A 21,202-nucleotide genomic window follows, 5' to 3' on the forward strand; every position below is an offset into this window, starting at 1 on the left:
TTCACAGCTCTGTGTTTTTACCCAGAAATCAAGAATGCCTTTTTATTGAAATCTGGAGCTTAGTAAATGAAAGGTGCCATGGAAATACAGGAGGAATATTTATATATGCTAAAAACTTCTAAATTCAGTTACATTATGTGGATATTTAACAAAAGCAACTATAATCAAGCAATGAATTTTAGATATTTAAAAAAACTAACTATGAAAGGAACATTCTCAGAGACTTCCATCATGCCAATTAATTTGAAAATAATTGAACAGGTTGTAGTGAATTTGCATTTGCCATACTTGGTTATTTAGCTAACAGCACGACGCCACTAATGCTCTAAAACCTCTAAAATTATAAGCCAAGCTGTTCTTTTTTGCAAAATGTCCGGGAACAGCTGATTTTCTGAACTGGATCTGAGGGGCTCCATCTAAGTTCTTGGGCCTCACGCATGAACCTCGCCGGTGAGAAAATGCCCTAGGGCAGCAAGTTTCCACTAGAGCATCCTTTTGGATCAAGTTCAGTCGGTCTCATTTGCGGAAGGAGAGTAGTTGCAGAGGATCATTGGAACCTGGCTGGAGGGGGTCTTACATGGTCAGTCTCAGTGGCTCGTGCTTTGCTACAAAAAGTGAGACATTCTGCCACTGTGCTCTCTGGTAATTGAGACCACAGGTCTAGATATGTTAGTGTATGTTCAGTCTAACGTCTCTCCTCTGCTTACCTGTGAAACTGTGGTTAGGGGCCCAAAGAGAAGTTTGGGTTTTAAAAGCAAACAGTGACCAATATACACGTTAAGGTGTATTTGGGCATACTTTACTCCAGATGGCCTACGGTTGGATTCTAGCTTTTGCTCGCTCACGATGAAGCATATGCAGTGACATAATGCCCCCATGCTTTTCTCACTGCTCACCAAATACTAAACTCTTACTTTAAAAGCTCTTCTAGTCTTCTTGCTTCTTAATGTTAACTTCCTGAACTGCCGCTCTTGGCTTAACTTTTTAAGGGGGTTATTGGTAATGTGATAATCTAACCTACCTTTATTTATTGCAGATGCGTGCCAGGCTTTTAATCTGCTTCCTGCATTGAGGTCTCTAAACTGTTGTCTACCTTCCAGGTATCTTCATGTTTCTGCTTCCTCTCCCTCAGTTCCTTGTGCAATTACAACATCCTACCGTTAATAACACGGAAAGCAGTAAAGTATCATTTATTCGAAGACGGCACACACTTCAAAGTGACTGATATTTCCTATCAAGAAGGTAGTTGTGGGGAGGGGGGGCATCTTTTCAGAGTTTTAAATTTCCATTTTGAAGTAACATAGCCAGAATTTTGCTATATTCAACTGCAGACTCAAATCACAACCTTATTCCAAGTATCCGTTTTAGGATGCATATTAACCTTAAGGAAATGCTTTGAGACAACTAAAATGTAGTGTTTAAAATGAACCAATGGCCTGACTCATTCATGAGCAGAACAAGAAGCTCCCAGTGGATTTATAAGATGGAGGAATTATTACGCACTCATTACGTTCTCATTATTCACCCCCGCTTCCCCTCCCTTCTGCTAAGCATCAATCAGTGGAGGGGCTCCATCTGTCCAGCAAATTACCCACCCGCCCATAGATCTATCTTTTCCTTTGCCATTTCTTTCTATAAGTGATTTGAAATGGCTGGCCAATGGAAAGAATACCATGGGCCTGATACCACAGGGAATGTAGCAATTAAGCTGAATGAACAGAATAGATTACACACTCACTATGACTTAGTATATGGTTATTTTGATTAGTTCAATGTAATGTAGAGAATTTTCTAAAAGACCAGATTAAAACAAGTAGAGGAAAAATAACTGGCCTTAATAGTTTATTCTCAAACATAACTTTTGTATTTTAGATTTTAGCATGCCATGAAAGTTAACATTAAGACATCATTCTGACTAATACCTTGAATTTCTTAATCCTACTAATGTCTATTTCATTTTTGAAAATAAGATCTAGCAAGAGGCAAGTAGTTTAGTACTAAGAGAATGAGCTAGTAAGCAGAAGCAAATGGATACATTTACTCAGATTTTCAAAGGTAAATTATCTTTATTCTTCATTTGGCTTAAAGGTAATTTGGGGACACCTGGGTGACTCAGTCGGTTGGGCGTCCAACTTCAGCTCAGGTCATGATCTCACAGTTTGTGAGTTCAAGCCCCGCATCGGGCTCTGTGCTAACAGCTCAGAACCTGGAGCCTGCTTCGGATTCTGTTTCTCCCTCTCTCTCTGACCCTCCCGGCTCACATTCTCTTTCTCTATCGAAAATAAACAAACATTAAAAAAAAAAAAAAAAAAGGTAATTTGAAAGTAGGAGAGAGAGAGCATGACGAATTAGACTGCAAGTTTATTTTATTCTGAGTTACACTGCATAAAAGGAAAAGTTCTGATCTATTTACTATTAGCTTAAAAATAATTATTAAAAGTTGTCTATCTGTGTGAGTACATAATTATGTATACACATGTACTTTTCCCCCTTTATTTTAGCTTATAGGAATCTCCCACTTATTTGGAAAAGAAAATGTCTTGTGCAAGCAACAAAGTGGACCCCTTGCTCCAGAACCTGTGGCATGGGAATATCTGATAGGGTGACCAATGAAAATAGCAACTGTGAAATGAGAAAAGAGAAAAGACTGTGTTATATTCAACCCTGTGACAGTAACATATTGAAGAGAATAAAGGTAAAATTTAATCAGATTTAGTTTCATTGTAATTCAATATTAAGAGACTCCTGAAAAGTACGTTTTATAGAGGGATAGACAGTATGTGATTCTTGTAAAAAGAAAATCACCTCATTGTAACTCTTAAAGTCAAACTATTTGGGAGGAAAGCAAGTATTAATCTAATTGCATTTCATGGGGGGAAATCTTACCAAGCAGGGAGGTAGTGTTAGCCTGCTGATTCTAGGTACTCTAGTAGCTTAACAGTGTGGGTTTTTTTTTTTTTTTTTTTTTTTTGTTAATTTATTTTTGGGACAGAGAGAGACAAAGCATGAACGGGGCAGGGGCAGAGAGAGAGGGAGACACAGAATCGGAAACAGGCTCCAGGCTCCGAGCCATCAGCCCAGAGCCATCAGCCCAGAGCCTGATGCGGGGCTCGAACTCACGGACCGCGAGATCGTGACCTGGCTGAAGTCGGACGCTTAACCGACTGCGCCACCCAGGCGCCCCAACAGTGTGGGTCTTGATCAGCCTGATTTGTTGTGGTACCCCCACTATGCATGCTTTTAAAAAGCAAATCCTTTTCAGAGTCTAACTTTTAAAAAATATGTTAATTTTATGTAGTGGAATCAAAGCAGTGGGTAAAAGATTTTGGTTGCTGTATCATAATTATAGGAACTGACATTATGAACATCAGAGTTCTGATCTCGGTTATAGATCACCAACTTGGAGGGAGAAACCACCATTTCCAAAATGCTCTGTGCTTATTCGATAGTAAACTTGCCAAAGGACTATGATAAAATATTTACCCCGGAATTGTTTGGTATAACTAGAGCTGGTCCTACTTCTAGAACAAGGCAAGATGACTGTCTCAAGAGTAAGTTTTGGAAATGCTACAAAACCTTTCTCATCCCCAAGTTATTCCCTACCATATTAAGAAGTTGACAACTCAGTTTTAAAGGGATTAAGATATTTATTCATCCACTCAAAACTGAGTTTTGTTAGGGAATTTGCTAAGCCTTAGGTAAATAAACATCTAATAAGACGTGGCCCTTGATATTAAATAAGACAAATTTTCATTGTGGAAATTGTGGAAATGAAGGGTGGAGAGCAACAAAAACAGGGAGTGGGTCCTATGATGGAGCAAGAACAGGGAGGACAGACCTCTGGGTGGGGGGGTGGGGGGTGGAATTCAAAGGTAGAAAAGAGAGTGCTGATTCACTAAGAAATATTAATGCCCTGGAAATAATTATACCTGTGTGTTTGTGCTATAAAAATGTTCTGTATATAGTATCACTTTTCTAATGACTTCTTAATGGTATGTACCTTTTCAGATCCCTAAAGGAAAAACGTGCCAACCCACTTTCCAACTTCTCAAAGCTGAAAAATTCATCTTTTCTGGATGCTCAAGCACTCAGAGTTACAAACCCACTTTCTGTGGAGTATGCTTGGATAAGAGATGCTGTGTCCCTAACAAGTCTAAAATGATTACCATTCAATTTGATTGCCCAAATGAAGGGTCATTTAAATGGAAGATGCTGTGGATTACATCTTGTGTATGTCAAAGAAACTGCAGAGATCCAGGAGATATATTTTCTGAGCTCAAGATCCTATAAAACCAACTTTATATGGGAAAAGTTAAGTTTAGGTAATCATGTCATTACATCATAAAATTAGAATGGTTTTAAAGGGTGGCAAATCTACCTTATTGATTTAAAACAGTAAGAATGCCTACTTATTCTCAAATGACTGTATTTAAGGCAATAGAAGCTTTTAAAAAGGCTTGTTAAAAAGATTTATGTAAAACTTAAAAACCTTAAAAGTGAACTCTTTAAAATGTATAATTATGAAATACACAGATACTTGGTTCCATCTACATATTCCATACATAATGGAAAATTATACAATTTATAAGAAAACATTTCATTCTATAAATTAATCTGGAATACTTTGTTGAAGATGTGTAAAGAGTTTAAAACTCTTAAAACTAGCTTTTAAAACTTTGTGTACTTTGACAATGTAGCCTAGGATCCCATCAGATGATAATCATTACATGGTGAGCAAGATTCTAGGTTAATTCTTAAAAAGGAATAAGATTAAACTGTAAATATATTTATAGCTTCCATTGCCCTATCCTGAATATGAGTTTATTAAGGTTTCTTTTGGAAGGAGAAAGTAGAACTTCGTTGGCCATTGTGGACAACTGTAGACAACTGTAATCTCAAAGTTTATATACCAAATAATGTAAAAAATTAAATTTCCAAGATGAAGATCAAAAGCAGTATCCTTACTTTGAAAAGGAAAGAAACTTAAGAATATGACACTAAAGAAAAGCACACAATGGATTATTCTGGCTTGAAAATAAATTGTCCCTAAAAATTACTTCCTTAAATGACAAATCTATCTATGGACTTAAAATGTAAGTTATTTTATTTAAAGATAAATTAATGTTAAAACCTAGAGCTGGAGATTATAGTAACGAGAACACTTTCACTAGACTATTACAGCCATTTCTGCAAAGTTCGGAAGAAGGTATCAGGCTAAGTAACATTCTGTTTGCTTATATAAATGGTGACAAGCAAAACCAATAATAATACTGTTTAAAAACATGGACATTTATTATTATAAAATCAACTGGTTTAATAAAAAGCATTATATTTAAAGATAATTTAATACAAATACATGTTAAAATAAATGTAAAAATTCTTTTCAGTGCAAACAAGTGGTTACCCAAACAAGAAACAAAACCTCCCTAAGAGCTCTAATAAAACCTATCCCTGAAAAGTTAGTGGGTATTACACAGAAATATTTATATTGTGTTCTTCTATTACTCCTCGTACTCACTTTTAAACAATCAGGAGAATTCAACCAAATAAATTATAAATTTATTTAACAGCTCTAGTTATACCAAATAATTCCAGGGCAAATTCCAGGGCTGTAAAAATAAACTATAAATAAATATATGAAAATCTGTGTAAGATTTTTATTGAAGACATGATTACCATTGTATGAATGCCTGAATATGAAACTCTAAATAAAGTAAAATGTTGAACTCTGTTTTCTCAATTTCAGAAAAGGGGAACTTTCTGAAGATAAATGTTTGAGGTCAAAGGTACTAGGACTTTCAGTAATGTCACACACTGGTATCGCCCACGAATTGTGATGAAAGGAAAACCACTCTTTTTTTTAAGGCAAAAATGCTTTCTAATATGAAAAGTGCAAACTAGACTTTCTGAATCACAAAAGTTCTGAAAACAGATAAAGTGACCAAAAAATGTGAAATTCAGAATAGTAAAAGTACTTGTGGGGTTCTGTTTTACACAGCTACGCTTAGTCTAGGTAAATCTTCCACAGGCATGCTTCGTGTGGCGTCCAGTTGGTTATATTCCTCTATGAGTGCGGATAAAGATGACACAGCTTCCATGAAACAGCTTTCCTCCATCCCTTCAATTTGTAGATAGTGATGAAGATGAGCCTACAAACAAAGGATAATGTTGACCATTTTCAGGAAACTTGATACAAATGTAACTATCCTAAGACATATTCTTTTTTTTTTTTATGTTTATTTTTGAGAGAGAGAGAGAGAGAGAGAGAGAGAGAGAGAGAGAGAGAGAGAGAGATAGCATGAGCAGGGAGGGGCAGAGAGGGAGACACAGAATCCAAAGCAGGCTCCAGGCTCTGAGCTGTCAGCACTGAGCCCAATGTGGGGCTCAAACCCATGAACTGTGAGATCATGACCTGAGCCAAAGTCGGACACTTAACTGACTGGGCCACCCAGGTGCCCCGAAACACAGATATACTTTATTAAAATAATAGTTCATTCAATTTTACGAGAGAAATGAGAACTCAAATCCTATAAACTCAGGAGATTTCTCATTTAGGTAGTCTGAATACAACGAATACAGTAGTCAGGAGTGCCCCTGATTTGTAACAGTATAACTCACAAGAATACATCTTAAATAGCCCAAATAAAAACACATAGTTACAAAAGTGTACTGATAATTACCTTTTTCTTGTAGAGCCTCATGAATCGCTCTCTGAGTTCCATGAAGGTAGGCTTCACGCATGTGTTATTTGCTAGAGCTAATAATGAATGGGAATGCCCCACGGGAGGTACTGAACACAGGCTGGTTTTCCAGCCTTCTTGATTCCAGGAGATAAACTGTAGAGAAGGTTTTAATCTGAGATACAAAAACTCAAAGGTGAGAATGAAGGTAATGAAAACATCTGCCATATATGGCAATGGACATTACTAATGGTAATTACCATTCTAATTGCTTAATATATAACGTAAAGTTATCTACTTTTTACTATTAACAGTATCATGGTACAGTCTGACAGTGAACTAAGGGACATTTAGTTAGGAGGACATAAAATCTGGGGAAGAAAAAGAAATGAAAATATTGTAATTTTCTTTACTTTGTAATTCAATCGAGTAGTTTTCCTAAAAAACAGACGGTCAAAAAATAGTAAAACATAAACTTAGAAGCAGCGAAGTGGTGGTGGTGGTAATAAAACAACAATAGTTAAATTTTCTGAACACTTTCAGAAAATAAGACATCTTAGAGTACCTGGGTGGCTCAGTCAGTTAAGCGTCCAACTTTGGCTGAGGTCATGATCTCGCAATTTGTGAGTTGGAGCCCCGCATTGGGCTCTGCTGACAGCTCAGAGCCTGGAGCCTACTTCGCATTCTGTGTCTAGCCCTCTCTCTGCCCCTCCCCTGCTTGCGTGTGCGCGTGCGTTCTCTCAAAAATAAATAAACATTCAAAAAAATTGAAAATAAAATAAGAAAATAAAACATCTCCTGTATCATTCACTATTCACAAATAACAATTCTTGTTTTACATTTGAAAAAAGTAAGGCCAAGAGGGGCTAAGTAGTTTGCTCGAGGTCACGCTTTAGTTAAGTGGCAAATGCTAGAATTGGAAGACAGGCCATCTGAACTACCATGCTACATTGTCACAAGTGGTACACATAAATTATCAGGAAAATATAAAATCAAACCTTTCAATATTTCTGCGAAGATCTGAAACCTGTACATTTCCTCTAACCATAAGGGCACAGGCGAGGTAGAGGCTATGTTTGGGGTCAGCCCGAATTAGCTGGTGATCTTTACTAAAGGCATCTGAAAACATCTGATCCAACCTAGAACAATGAAAGAATCACTGTTTATACTAAATATTTCTTCTATGTTTATACATACAAAATGCAGGGATCATCATCTACAGGTAAATACATACACAAATACATTCTAAATTTCAGCTGTCATTTTCTCAAAGCAATCTTGATGAAAAATACGAAAAAAGAGGACATCTTTTATCCTTCATTTAAAGAGAGGAAGAAAAAGGCGCTAACAAGTTATATCTAACAATTCACAGCATCCTAGGCCCTTCCTTAATATACCCCCAGTCTCATTCTCAAATCCCACTTGCCTCAATACAAATATGATTAGGTTCCTTAGATAACTCTAGCCAAGATTCTGTATGCGGAAACTGCAGAATGTCTGGGGGGTGCTGCAAAAATCGCACTGTGCTACCTACTCATTCAGCAGTTATTTAGCGAATGCCTATTATCTGCCAGGCACTATTTAATGTGCAAGAGACCCAGCAGTGAACAACAACAAAAACTTCCTACTCTAATAGAGCTTACATTCTGTCTTGATTATGTGACAGCAAGAACAGAAGAGTCCTTTAAGGAATGGTGAGTGCTATGGGGGATTCATAAATCTTTTGCTACTGTGTTCAAAATTTTGGTGTGTTATGTACTTCTGGGCATTTTTATGGAGTTAAGGAAACCCAGAAAAGGTTAAGAACCACCATACAGAAAACGAGCACACTTACTCGTGATTTATTTTCTGACACAAAATATAAGAACTAGTAAGGAGCTTTTTGTAAGTTTGGGATACTTATCTTTATTTACATTAGAAATACGGGATTTCAAGAAACATGCACATACTTCTCAGATGTGCTCATTATTTTCATGTGATAAAAATGGGACTAGGTACAGAAATGACATTTATTAATAAAAGGTACAACAAAAACCATTCTCATTTGTTTAGAAACTATTAATAAGAAATTAAAGAATTTTAAAACTATGACTCTTAATAGTACAATTTTAAAACATTTTATTACTTTACTCAAGGATAAATGTGTTCATATGCTGATATGGCAGCCTATGAAATATATACAGTACAGCAGAAAAAAACACAGAGATAGAAAGAACATGTGACAAGCTCTTTAAGAGTCTAAAATCTTTAAAGTCCCTTATACATTTTCACAAACACATTTTAATTAAAAATAATCCTTTGTAACAAATTATATGAATAAAAACTGTTGAAGTAGTGTTCTTTTTATCAAAATATGCCAGAAAGCAGGATTAAAAAGAAATTTAATTGGCTTTGAAACATTCAGGTTGAAGGACCAAATCAAACATTTTCTCCTTTATAGCTGTACTTAATTAAATGTAAAAAATGTCTGGATTATCACTAATGTATAATAGTTTAGTATGAATTTACATTGTGTCCACATTAATGATGCACATTTTATTTAAATACACTAATTTTTAATACATTGGGCTGATAAAAACAGTGAATATTTAATGAATGATCACCATGTTCTATACACTATGCAAGCTGCTTAACTTAAGGTCATCAGTATCCTATGCAGAAAGAGTCCGATCTATTAGTTGGCACAACCGGTTATTTGTTACCAGCTTAAATAAAAGTTAATCAATATCACTGTGACATTCCCACAGTGTAGAGTTGTTATTTTGCCAAAACTTAAAACTATAAAAACTTTAATCCAGTTTTTACTTTATAATTTACATACTATCCTCTTACAGAGTGTGACAGGACCTTTACTCTCAACTGTGGATGCCAGTTGGACCTTTTCAAGCTCATTATCACCATATATGCTAACAGTTTTTTTCAACTAATTTTTTTTGTTGCCTCTTAAGTTTTATGCTTATAAATGACACACACTTACAAAACAAGGTGTTCTGGAAATGATAGGTAACAGCTACCATAAACAATAATATTGGAAAGCCTAGTTCTATGGTGCTAGACCATGATAGCTTTAAAAGATACTCTTATTTAACATAGCCAACAAGGAAAGAGATAGGTGCATTGATTCTCGTACTTACAGATGAGAAAAATGGAAAGAAAGTTTGTCACATGCCCAAGGTCCTGTAGCTAGTGACATAAATAGCATTTAGACTTACTATGTCAGACTTCAAAGCCCTTAAATCCTTTTCAATAAAAACTGTATCTTCATTTAGTTAGCTTAAAAATTTAGATTTAATTCCAAATAGCTTAATATTGACTTTTTAAAGTTTATCTTGAGAGAGAGAGACAGAGAGACAGAGAACATGAGTGGGGAGGGGCAGAGAGGGAGAGAGAGAGAATCCCAAGCAGGATCTGCATTGTCAGCACAGAGCTAGATATGGGGCTCAAACCCACGAACTGTAACCTGAGCTGAAGTCAAGAGCCCAAGGCGTAACCAACTGAACCACCCGGGTGCTCCTTAATATTGACTTTTTAAACAATGACCTGTAAATAAAGAATTCAAATCATGAAAAAATGGTTGTCATCAATTATAAATGATATAAAGAAATACCCAGAGTTATTACAAACTGAAAAACAATTTTTTTTAAAAAAGCAATTCAAATTATCAAGTAACTGGAATAAAATTGCTACACTTTACCTTCGGGTAGGAATATTAACATCTGCCAGTGTATACAGAGGTGTTAGGCTTGACACAAGATAATGCAGTTGAGGAAAAGGAACTAAATTCATGCTGATTTCATTAAGATCCATATTAAGGGACCCTTCAAACCTTGCAGAGCTAAAAAATTAACATTAAAGCAAGAGAAAAAAAAATTAACTTAAAAATTTTATACTTTGAATGTAGCTTGATTTATTCAGCAGGCACCTTTAAATCCTTTTGTACATTGTTCTTCAGTTAGGAAATATATGCTCTTTTTTTTCTGTATTAGTGAAATTTAGTATCATGAACATCATGTATAAAGATAATTAAAATATAACATACAACATCTATAGCAATTCTTATTTGTGGATTATATGATGTGTAACCAACACACTGTTATGCTGCACGTTACATACACAAAAATATCTTACTTAAAATGGACTTTAGGTGGAGTTAAACACATACAGGGCAATAATTATTTAATTATCCTATAAATTTTACTAAATTCGTTAAGAGTCTGCTTAGTGTGCTCTATAATTTGGAATATAATAAGGGCAAAGCAATCTTCTAGATTGAAGTCAAGAAGAAATTTTGGACAGCTAATGAATGAAGAGGTAAACATTAGCTGGTTTAAAAGATGGAAGACATTGGGGCGCCTGGGTGGCGCAGTCGGTTAAGCGTCCGACTTCAGCCAGGTCACGATCTCGCGGTCCGTGAGTTCGAGCCCCGCGTCAGGCTCTGGGCTGATGGCTCGGAGCCTGGAGCCTGTTTCCGATTCTGTGTCTCCCTCTCTCTCTGCCCCTCCCCCGTTCATGCTCTGTGTCTCTCTGTCCCAAAAATAAAATAAAAAACGTTGAAAAAAAAAATTAAAAAAAAAAAATAATAAAAGATGGAAGACATTCTACAGCCAAACAAACAAACCAACCATGCTTACTTTTATCTAACCAAGTTCTCAACTGTCACTGTGACAATTTTTTTCATTTGATACCCATTAATATTCTATAGAATGTATCTGAGGAAATGTTGCTTTGGACACGTAGAAATTACAATTCTGGTCTGTCACTCCAAGATCTCAAAATACTAGACAAAATAAAATAAAGAGAAGCTCTTATGACCTAGAACAACTAAAAAGTTCTACTACAAAAATGCTACTGCAAGCATCATCAGAAGCAAAGTGAAGTCTGTAAACTGTCCTTACCATCAATACGATTACCTGGTTAGGTTCAGCAGCAAATTTGCCACAATGTTGTTCATTGCATCAAAGGGCTTCTGGTGCTGCTTTTTCAAAGCCCCAGCACTTGAAGTAACCAGACTCTTTGGCTTTATAGTTGTACCCAACTTTCCAGAATTCACCATGAGGTCAATTTTGCTAATGATGTCAAATAAAGACTTTTAAAGGAAAAATATTGGGAGACAAGCTATTAAGAGCGGACACAGATGACATTCTACCAGGAAAAAAGGAAGAGAAAGAAAAACAATTTAAACTTATTTTTCCTCTTAGGTGGGAAAGCTGAAAGGTGAAGACAATGTTTCATATGCACACACATGCATAACATAGGACTGAATGTATACATGATATATCCATAAGTTACAATGTCATTTCTTACTTGGTTGTCAATGGGCAACACACAGTCTGCATGCTCATTAAGTTCCTTCATTGCCAAGATGCTATTATAAGGTGAGGTTATGACATCATCCTCACCAGAAGGATAAACTGAAGTCACAAATCTGTATACTTCTGGGAATTCGTCCTCAAGCACCTTTAAGAGAAACGTGCCAAGTCCAGATCCTGTTCCTGAGGATTAAAATTGCAAAGAAAGAAAACAAAACTCAGCACAAATGATTTAGAATAAAATTGTGAGGAACCTGGAATTTTATGGTTGTTTTTTTTTTTTTTGTAGAAACATACGTTAAAAACCAGAGCCATTATAGAGAAGACAGTTTTAATTCCATTAAAATATTTTAAAAGCCATATAAACATATACATATAGAACCCATAAACAAAATAAAAAAGGCAAACTAAGAAAAAAATATCCAATGCATATGAAGGACTAAATTTCTTTCATAAAGAGGTCTCACAAATCAATAACCAAAAAACCATGAATAATAGAAAAATGGGGAAAGTATGTAAACATGTACTTCATAATAAATCAATTGGTGAATAGATATGAACGTGCTTAACCTTTCTTCTAATCAAAGCCATCCAAATTAAAACAATCCAATTTTGAGTATGTTAGATTCGGGTCTTCTAATACTCAGTGTTGGTGACAGTGTGGGGAAATAAACTTGTATAAATTGTTCGGTGAAATAATGTGGCAAGGTATTTATTAAGATGCATCAAAATTTAAAATTTACATATTCTTTGGTCCCACTTTCCTTTTGGGAATATTACCTACAGCTATAGAGGCACAGATAAGCAGAAATGTACGTATCAGATATTCAACTGAGGACTGTGTTTAATAACTGAACACCATAAACTTAACATCTACTAATGAGAAACAGACTTTAAAAATTATTATATTAACACAATTGAATTCTATGAGACAGAGATGATATTAAAAGACATTCGGGAAAGACAAAGGGAAAAAATTACAGAGTAATAAGCATCTCATGATCTTGTTTATGTAAAAATATACACACATACGTAACAGGCATAGAAAATATCTGGAAGGACAGACATTGGCAAACTCAATTACCTGTGAGGAGAGAAACTAGGAATTAGATGTGAGAGAGGAGACCATTTTTAACCTTCACTATTATTTACTTTTGCCAGTAAATTATGAATAAAGTATAATCTGAGATTTTGAAAAGATGGATTTAAAAAGGCACCATAATGAAATATAAATCAAATTGTTTCTTTTTTTTTAAAACGGATCCAAACTTGGTTAATTATACTAGTACAAAGAGAAATTTGTTTCTTAATTCAGTGATTACAATGGTCCTCTAAAGGCATGGTTTACATAGCAATTATAACTTTAATTTTAAAATGCTATCACACTGCATAATAGATATGTAGAAAAAATCAATTTACATAACCTGTTGAATATAAAATCTTAATATCAGCTTGAAGAAAAATAGCATGGCAAATTTTTCTTTTAAAACTCGCTAATCCTATTTGAAATTAGCAAAATACAATATGTTTCTAGTTCATAGAACAGAGGAGCAAAGTACTTCATTTGCAAGGAACAGGCTTTCCAGGGAAAAGAAAGCAATGCAGATCATTTATTATAGGTCAAGGTAATTACCATGTAAGGAAAGATTTAAAGGAGCTGACTAAAAGGATTTCTTTTATTTATGTCTCTTATTGGACACAAGAAAGGTCTGAAGGTAGTTAAAGAATACGGACATTTTTAAGCCAGAAATGCTTAGCTCTAGTTAGGATATGAGATTGCAAAAACAAACCCTTAGGAGAAAGTCAGCATTCCCAGAAAGCTCATATATACTGAAATATAGTCAGAAATTTTATAAAAGAAACTAAAGGTAGAAGAAAAAAAATTCAGATTCAGTTCTACTATCTCTTAAAAGGGCTTAAATTAAAAAAAATGATAATAGGAACAAAATCTGACAAAAATCTAAAATAAAAAGCAGTTATGTACATACTCATAAACAGAGAGTGTTAAAAGTTCTATCTTTATTAAGCATAGGTCTGAAAACATCCTTCAGTTTGCAAAATGAGTTCCGATTTACACTTTCACATTATTATAGGGAAATGAGTGAATAACTTTACCTCCTCCCATGGAATGTATTATAAAAAAACACTGTAAACAATCACAGTGCTCTGCCGACTTTCTGAGTTTCTCTAAAATCTGTTCTTGATAAAGCCTGCCAAAAACTTTGTGACCCATAGCCCTGAAAAAAAAGATATAAATCACAAAATCACCCTGGCATTTATTATTTCAAGATTTTATTATTTCTGATCCAAATGAAAAGATTATAGAAAAACTTGAAAAAGTATTTTTACTGTATTAAGTACATTCTTCTGGTTTCGTATCAATAAATTATATGATGATATTTCAAAGAAACTAGGTAGAAAATGTAACAAACATATATATCTATAATCCTCAAATATCATGACAAAATAGAGCATTATCAATGGCTATTAAACTATGGTTTTCTAAATTTATCTTCTCTTTTTTTTCTTTAGGCATAATTATAAGAATTTATTTACATAGCTGTTTCTCATCTCCATTTAAAATAAATTCTGATTGCAGTAAATTTTACATATTAAAAAGCAGAACACAGTCAACTAGAATGACAATAAAAATAAAGACTTTTGAACATATTGGTTTAATATATGAGAAAACATAAGTCATGTTGTGTTATTAGATAAACTGGCACACAAAAGAACACTGATACTTATAAGACTCTGTAAGCTTTTTTGGTTAATCAGATTTGTAAGTAGCACTTTGATGCATTAAAAATGATTAAATGATTAAAAAAATGAATGAATGATTTTCCCACAACATATAGTCAGGTTGTATAACTCAAAATTACAGAAAGATTACACAATAATTAGTGGAAAGCCTGTTAAGTAGGCATATGGATTCATTTAGTGACTGGTTCTCCCCAGATGAGACTCTAACAATGCAAAATGTAAATTCATGCTTTAAATTTTTATTTATTTAAGTAATCTCTACATCCAACATGGGGCTCAACCTTAGGACCCATCGATCAAGAATTGCACACTCTTCTGAAAGAGCCAGCCAGATGCCCTGTAATTACACATCACTACACATTAGGATCTTGAGGGATTGCCTGTAAATAGATAAAATAACAAATACTAGGTTTGCAAATAACAAGGAGCTACTTAATTTTTAAAAAACAGCAAAAACAGTTTCAATGGAAACTATTAAATGATCATTGTTGAAGCTTTTTACCCCATTAAGGAGATCAGACCATTATATATTTAAGAGCTAAACAGCCTTGGGCTGAGCCTAAATGCTGGGACACTGGTTCTGGCTTGCACCTCTTATCAATTCTATTAAATCTGACCAACTGAGAACTTGATAGAGTCAAATAACACAGGTAAGAGAAGAGTTTATAAAAATACTTAAACTTTTGTCACTAGTATTTTTTTTTTTTAGAGCTTATTTATTTTTGAGAGAGAGAGAGAGAGAGAGAGAGAGCGAGCATGAGTAGGTGAGGGGCGGAGAGAGAAAGGGAGACACAGAATCTGAAATAGGCTCCAGGCTCTGAGCTGTCAGCACAGAGCCTGATGTGGGGCTCGAACTCACAAACTGCGAGATCATGACCTAGGCCAAAGTCGGATGCTTAAACAACTGAGCCACCCAGGCGCCCCTAGTATTATTTAAGAATCAATTTACAACAAGGACTTTGGTAAATCAATTTTTCATGATTTTTTTTCTTAAAAAAAAAATGAGAAAGAACTATGATACAAGTGGCTTTTCAGCACTGAGAAACACCATCATTTATCAAGGAAAAGATGATGGGCTGAAAAGCCTAGAGGTAGGTATAGCAGGTTAGATCTTGCTTTCATGTTAGCAGGACATATTAGAATGAAGGAAAGATTGTTCCTTTTGTTTTCCAGAGGACATTCAATTTTTGCATACAGCACATTCTCACCAATTATTCCCTGAGCCAGAAATATCAGTGATGAGCTGCTTGCTATCAAACACATCTCTCAACGGTCCCTGCAGAATTTCATTTACTACCCCTTCCTCCATGTCAATCAAGACAGCCTGAGAAAGAGAAATAAAATTTCATTAGCATATTTTTCTTTAGAGCTAGTTATTCTGTAAATTAATTTATGAACTAAAAGTTGCATTGTTCTTTTTACAGTTTAAGCTTAATCAAATCTTTATTTGAATCTTTATGTAGAATCTGTTACAAGAATGAAAAAGTAATTTCACTCTCCTCAGGAGGTGGAATACAATTAAAAGATGGATTCTAAACTCTTATCCTACTCCAAAATACCATGTGGGGGAAAAAAAGGAACTGAATAATCCCCTCAACTGATTTTCTAACAATTCTTTTATTCATGTGCCTACGTGACTGTAAATGTTTTGAGAACAAGGTCTCAGAAATTTAAAAGGTGCCTAACTAGAAAAAAATTCTCAATAAATGTAGGGTACATTAATGCATATTTGCTCACTAGAGCAACCATGCTGCTCTTCATGAATCACAGCCCCAAACTGTCCAATTCAAATCAGTAAACTTACTATTATGTGCGAACCAAGGCACTGGATCAATGTTAAAGATGACAATAGGGCCCCTACGCCCAAGAAAACCTAATTCATTACCACAAACATTACTGACATGGGAGATAACCTCTATTCCTCAGAGGAAAATGAAAATATAAAATATAAAATTAACTATGGAAAGAAAAATAGAAAAGACTGGAGGAAAATACAGCAAAACGTAAGCAGGGATGGCAGTAGAATTATATTTGTACTTCCCACATCTTCTACGTTGAGGAAGATGAGTGAAAAGGGAAATAAATAAATTAAAAAGCTAACAAAAACATGAAATAACCTTAGGGCACACTATAAAGCTATTAGCTTTGATTCAGTGTCACAGAGAAAGTGCTTGGTTTATGGGCTTCTTCAGTGCTTGTGACCCCGTAATGTTAAGCGCTTATGACATGGCACTGTTCTAAGTGCTCTGCATTTGATCCTCACATTATGCGTAGGTACTATAGTTACCCTCACTTAACACAGGAAAAAAACTGAGGCCTAGGAAAGTTAAATAACTTTAGCCCAGCTAGTAAGTGACAGAGCTAAGATTCAAACCTGCAGAATCTTCACTCTTAACCACCAAACTCTATGCTCTACTATCTCATTGAGAGGAGCCAGTCAAGTTCAGTATTTATGGAACACTAACTGTTGTGAAGTTGTAATTTATGCCCATTTAAATTCTGTGAATTAAACTGTGTAATTAACGATGCTACTATAAGCAAGCAATTTAAAAAATTATCTTACACAGTATATCAGAAATATTATATTTCTAATTGTTTAATAGTATATCACAGTAGTATATCAGAAAGACTACACAATAATTATGTACTGCAAATGCAATCTTTTGTATATAGCAAGCAATATGCATACACTTTATGTATACTGGACTATATAGGGCTATTTACTGGTAATTTAGGGGTCTTCTAGGATATTTTACGATGATATGCAATTTTTACCTTAAATGTTGACTTTAACATCTAATCAACCACATAAGAGACACTTCACTGTCTGGGCAAACTGTAGTGTACTACAAGTTGTGTAGGATTACAAAGAGAAAAAAAATAGCTTATAATGGCAGTGTTCCAAAACAGACTTAAGATAATTTGTGGGAGATTACCTAAATTACCTTAAAGCAACATGCAAAATACAAAGTGACATTCAAGCACCTCTGGAAGTCAGTTTTGATAGAAGCGTCACAATTCCTCCCATAGCATCTAAACTGCCTTTCTTGTTATAAAAATAACTTATCACCAACTGGAAAAAGCAGTTTGTTGTAGACAATCACGGAAGAGAAGTGTTGCTGGAATGAGTTTAACACTAAATATGGGCTACTGACTCGAAGCATTTTTGTTCAAGAGGTCTTACATGGTTGTGGTATTCACTATAACGTGGCTGGATCCATGCTTTGTATTGGGAATAGTAATTCTGATGCAAAGAAATCTTCCACTATCTTCAAATGAAAAATTAACCTGCATTAATATATGTTTCAGGCTTAGAGTTAAGGAAATTCCTTTTGTTATCATCTATCTAGACGTAGCTCTTCCCTGAAACATTCACACACAAAAAATGCTAAATATGCGGTGTTTTTATTTAAAGCACAAAACTTTTCCCCTAACATTTAAGGTAGACATAAATGTCTGCTTATTTATATTAAAATGTGACTTAGTACTTAAAAAAAAATTTTTTTTTTCATGTTTCTTCATTTTTGAGAGAGAGAGACAGAGTGTGAGCAGGGGAGGGGCAGACAGAGAGGGACACACAGGATCCAAAGAAGGCTCCAGGCTCCAAGCTGTCGGCACAGAGCCCAACACATGCGGGGCTCAAACTCACAGACCACAACAAGATTATGACCTGAGCTGAGGTCAGTTGCTCAACTGAGTGAGCCACCTAGGCACTCCAGTAAAAACTTTTCTTAATTTGAGAAGTCAAATTAAAATTTTATTCTCATGATAGTTACCAAAGTATAGTTTTTTCAAAAACACACGTGATAAAAGAATCTAAGCATATATATGATCTTACTCGTGCTTTCAAAGAACAAATTTTCCCCTTGGAAATATTGCCACCATCACCAACCACTCTGAAAGATAAAAAATGAGAAAAGGTCATAAGATCTTCCAAGGCTAATAGTGCTATTAGATAATAAAGTTAACTCCCACTTATATAATAAAGCTACTTATAGGCCTAGAGGGGCAGGCACAAAAGGCAACAGCGAAGATGCCATTCCTCTCCCTCTCCCTTCCCTACCCTCCTATTAGGCTGAAAATGTGAGGTACTTTTTTCCCTGGCTTTCTTTGTAGTTAGGGCCAGCCATGTAATCCAGTTCTGAGATAAAAAGCAGGTATGCTGGGAAGTGTTTCTGATAAAGAGGACCAGATGCTGTTGGTGCTTGGCATATAAACATGAATATAGATGCATGGAGTGAATATAGATATATATATATCTGTGTCCTATAGTGTCCTACTCTTGTTTCCTAGGTTCCGGGGAATCTAGATGGCAGATATTTCCACATAATAAAAATAAATGACACCAGCCATTAAGGTACTACACCTAACTTCCCTTGGCCTGATTCCATGGTCACCAAGCAACTTTCTACTATTTAGCTTTTCAGGTAGATTTCCTACAGAAGAGAATGCACTTTTGAAAGTAAAGGAAAATCTAGTGCTCTGGAGTTACCGTCCCTACTGTCAATTACTACATTGACTTTCTGCTTTTTAATCTCCCGTTCTCTTTGAGTTTGGTTTACCGACCTGTGCTGGAGTGCAATGGACTTATTCTCAAGATGTCAACAAGTTTTCTAAGTTTACAAGCCTGAGGGTCAGACTCTGGAATTCACCAGGGAAGTGGGGATTCATTAGCTTTCTCTAGGAGATAACTACCTCAAATACCCAACAAACTAATTCAAACTAGAACTAGAATTTTTATTGAATTACGATAAAGATGGATATTCACTATAGACTTTTCAGTTCAAGTCCACCACAGTTTAAGTAAAACACACACACTTAATGATTAAACGTTAAACATTACGGACACACCTTGAATGTCAAAATTACTCTCTCAGATAAAAGATAGTTATATAGATTCTTTATTAAAATAAACAAAAGTAATTTGACAGTTGCTTTCCTTCTTTTTAGCACATTCTACTTATAGAGCAAATGACTACAAATATCACAGAAATGTAAAAAAAAAAAAAATACACTTTTCTTTCAAAAGTTGGCCATTCCTGAATGCATTAACAAGATACACTGAGGGAAATTTTCAGCAGTCCTTCAGTAAAACTTTATTTCAAGGTCATGTTAAAAGAAGGCACACTAAAGGTTCTTTTGTTCCTTAACATGGTCTTAAAAGGAAACCTGCTGTCTTGCTCTGCAGAATAGTATGAGAAATATTAATGACATGGGAATAATAATGGGAAAAAATGCTTTCAATACTGAGAAAAACAAACTAACAAACAAACAACCCAGACAACTTCTTTATAGTTATCAACTATTTTATTATCCTTTGAAGAATTCTCTCCCAATCTGATGACATGAAAAGAATCATTATCCTATGTCACAGGCTTTAATCCCATCTTACCTGGTATCCACATTTCTAAAGAAGCTGCTTATTGCCTCGTCATAAATTCCTTTCTAAAAAGAAAAAAATATATTTATTTGATTAAGTTATTTGATTAAATATATATATTTGATTAAGTTTTGCTTCTTTCCCAAATGAAATCCTTTCGATTTAATATTCTCACAATACTGTAATGGCTGGTATTTGGCTATGATAACAACAACAAAAATGCAAGTTATCAAAAAATGCTCAGACTTCTTCCTCCCTAAAAGGTAAATGCCGTAGGATCTATGGATAAAGTTTAGCTGAGGGCGCTAAAGAAAGGAGCCCCATAGGACTGCAGAACAGGTGCATCAAAAGAGAGCTTTCTCTGGATTCCTGGTGATCATTTTAGAGTTGACTAAATTCAGGAATATAATACCACACACGTTACCTATTTTACAAAGTACTTCCCCAAATACTATCGGATTGCTCTTCAAAAGAATCCCGATAAAAATGAGACCCTAAGATTCAGGGAGGGAGACTTAAGACTTAAGGTATTTGGCTAGCGTTTGTTCTGGGTCTAACGCCACCAAACGCTTAAAAACCAGTTCGTGTTTTCCTGAGAAGACCCTATACAACCTCTATCAGTATCTATCAGTAAGATAAAAGGTCAAATGGACTGATTCTTGCTTATTTGCTTATCTGTTGCTTATTCTTGCTTGTTTGTTGCGCGAGCATCGGTAACAGGCGGGTGGTCTCCGGGAGGGTGGGTCGGTACCTGGTTGACCGCGGCGTGCTCCCTTAGCGCCAGATCCCAAAAGCAGCAGCCGATCTGGTTTCCGCACTGGCCGACTGCGATCAGCGAAAGGAGGGAAAGAGAGTAGCCATTAGGAGGAAAAACAAGGCCGGTTGGCTGCGCGGCGACAAGGTGCCCACCCTCCCGCGCAGCTTACTCTGTACGACCACCGACTGGGTCATGCTGCTGTGCGTCCGGACTAGAGCACTCGGGAGCCAGCGGCCGCGTTCGTACTCCCCGCCCCGGCTCCCGAGCTGAGCTCCCTGAGGGCCCGGGCAGCCGTAAGTCAAGCTGCTGCCGC

General features: G+C 35.5%; 2 protein-coding genes across 7 annotated transcripts in view; one reads left to right on the forward strand and one right to left on the reverse strand.

The window, feature by feature from the left end:
* Positions 1 to 5,726, forward strand: part of CCN6 (cellular communication network factor 6) — a 19,065-nt gene extending 13,339 nt beyond the window's left edge. For 2 of the 4 annotated variants that reach the window (XM_058735006.1, XM_058735005.1), the window contains exons 4-5: positions 2,502 to 2,695; positions 4,009 to 5,726. In XM_058735006.1, the coding sequence (XP_058590989.1) occupies positions 2,502 to 2,695; positions 4,009 to 4,290 (476 nt within the window). In that variant the 3' untranslated portion in view covers positions 4,291 to 5,726. Of the gene's footprint in view, positions 1 to 2,501; positions 2,696 to 3,391; positions 3,748 to 4,008 lie in introns of those variants that run through there. The other 2 variants (XM_058735008.1, XM_058735007.1) reach the window with 2 other exon arrangements.
* On the reverse strand, positions 5,269 to 21,195 carry TUBE1 (tubulin epsilon 1). Of its 3 annotated transcripts, none has more exons than XM_058735003.1 (12): positions 21,059 to 21,195; positions 20,884 to 20,957; positions 20,145 to 20,197; positions 18,591 to 18,648; positions 15,961 to 16,076; positions 14,105 to 14,226; positions 11,985 to 12,172; positions 11,591 to 11,766; positions 10,375 to 10,515; positions 7,679 to 7,819; positions 6,681 to 6,855; positions 5,269 to 6,149 (listed from the first exon to the last, which is right to left on the reverse strand). In XM_058735003.1, exons 1-12 carry the CDS (start codon positions 21,081 to 21,083, stop codon positions 5,991 to 5,993), a joined length of 1,428 nt encoding a protein of 475 aa, XP_058590986.1. In that variant the 5' UTR covers positions 21,084 to 21,195; the 3' UTR covers positions 5,269 to 5,990. The 3 variants fall into 3 exon arrangements, 2 of the variants coding, with proteins under 2 accessions (XP_058590986.1, XP_058590987.1); XR_009263223.1 differs by having other exon boundaries at positions 6,013 to 6,149; positions 6,681 to 6,836; XM_058735004.1 differs by lacking the exons at positions 18,591 to 18,648; positions 21,059 to 21,195 and having other exon boundaries at positions 20,884 to 20,928.
* Between the last annotated feature and the right edge of the window lie 7 nt (positions 21,196 to 21,202).

This window comes from Neofelis nebulosa, chromosome 6 (assembly GCF_028018385.1).
Source record: "Neofelis nebulosa isolate mNeoNeb1 chromosome 6, mNeoNeb1.pri, whole genome shotgun sequence".
Classification (NCBI taxonomy): Eukaryota; Metazoa; Chordata; class Mammalia; order Carnivora; family Felidae; genus Neofelis; species Neofelis nebulosa.

Coding starts and splice junctions, on each gene's coding strand:
- TUBE1 (XM_058735003.1), bottom strand. CDS start 21,083: ATGACCCAGTCGGTGGTCGTACAGA. Junction 10,516..11,590: donor TTGCTGCTGAACCTAACCAG/GTAATCGTATTG, acceptor TTAATTTTTTAG/CTCTGCAAGGTTTGAAGGGT. Junction 6,150..6,680: donor TGAGGCTCTACAAGAAAAAG/GTAATTATCAGT, acceptor CTTTGTTTGTAG/GCTCATCTTCATCACTATCT.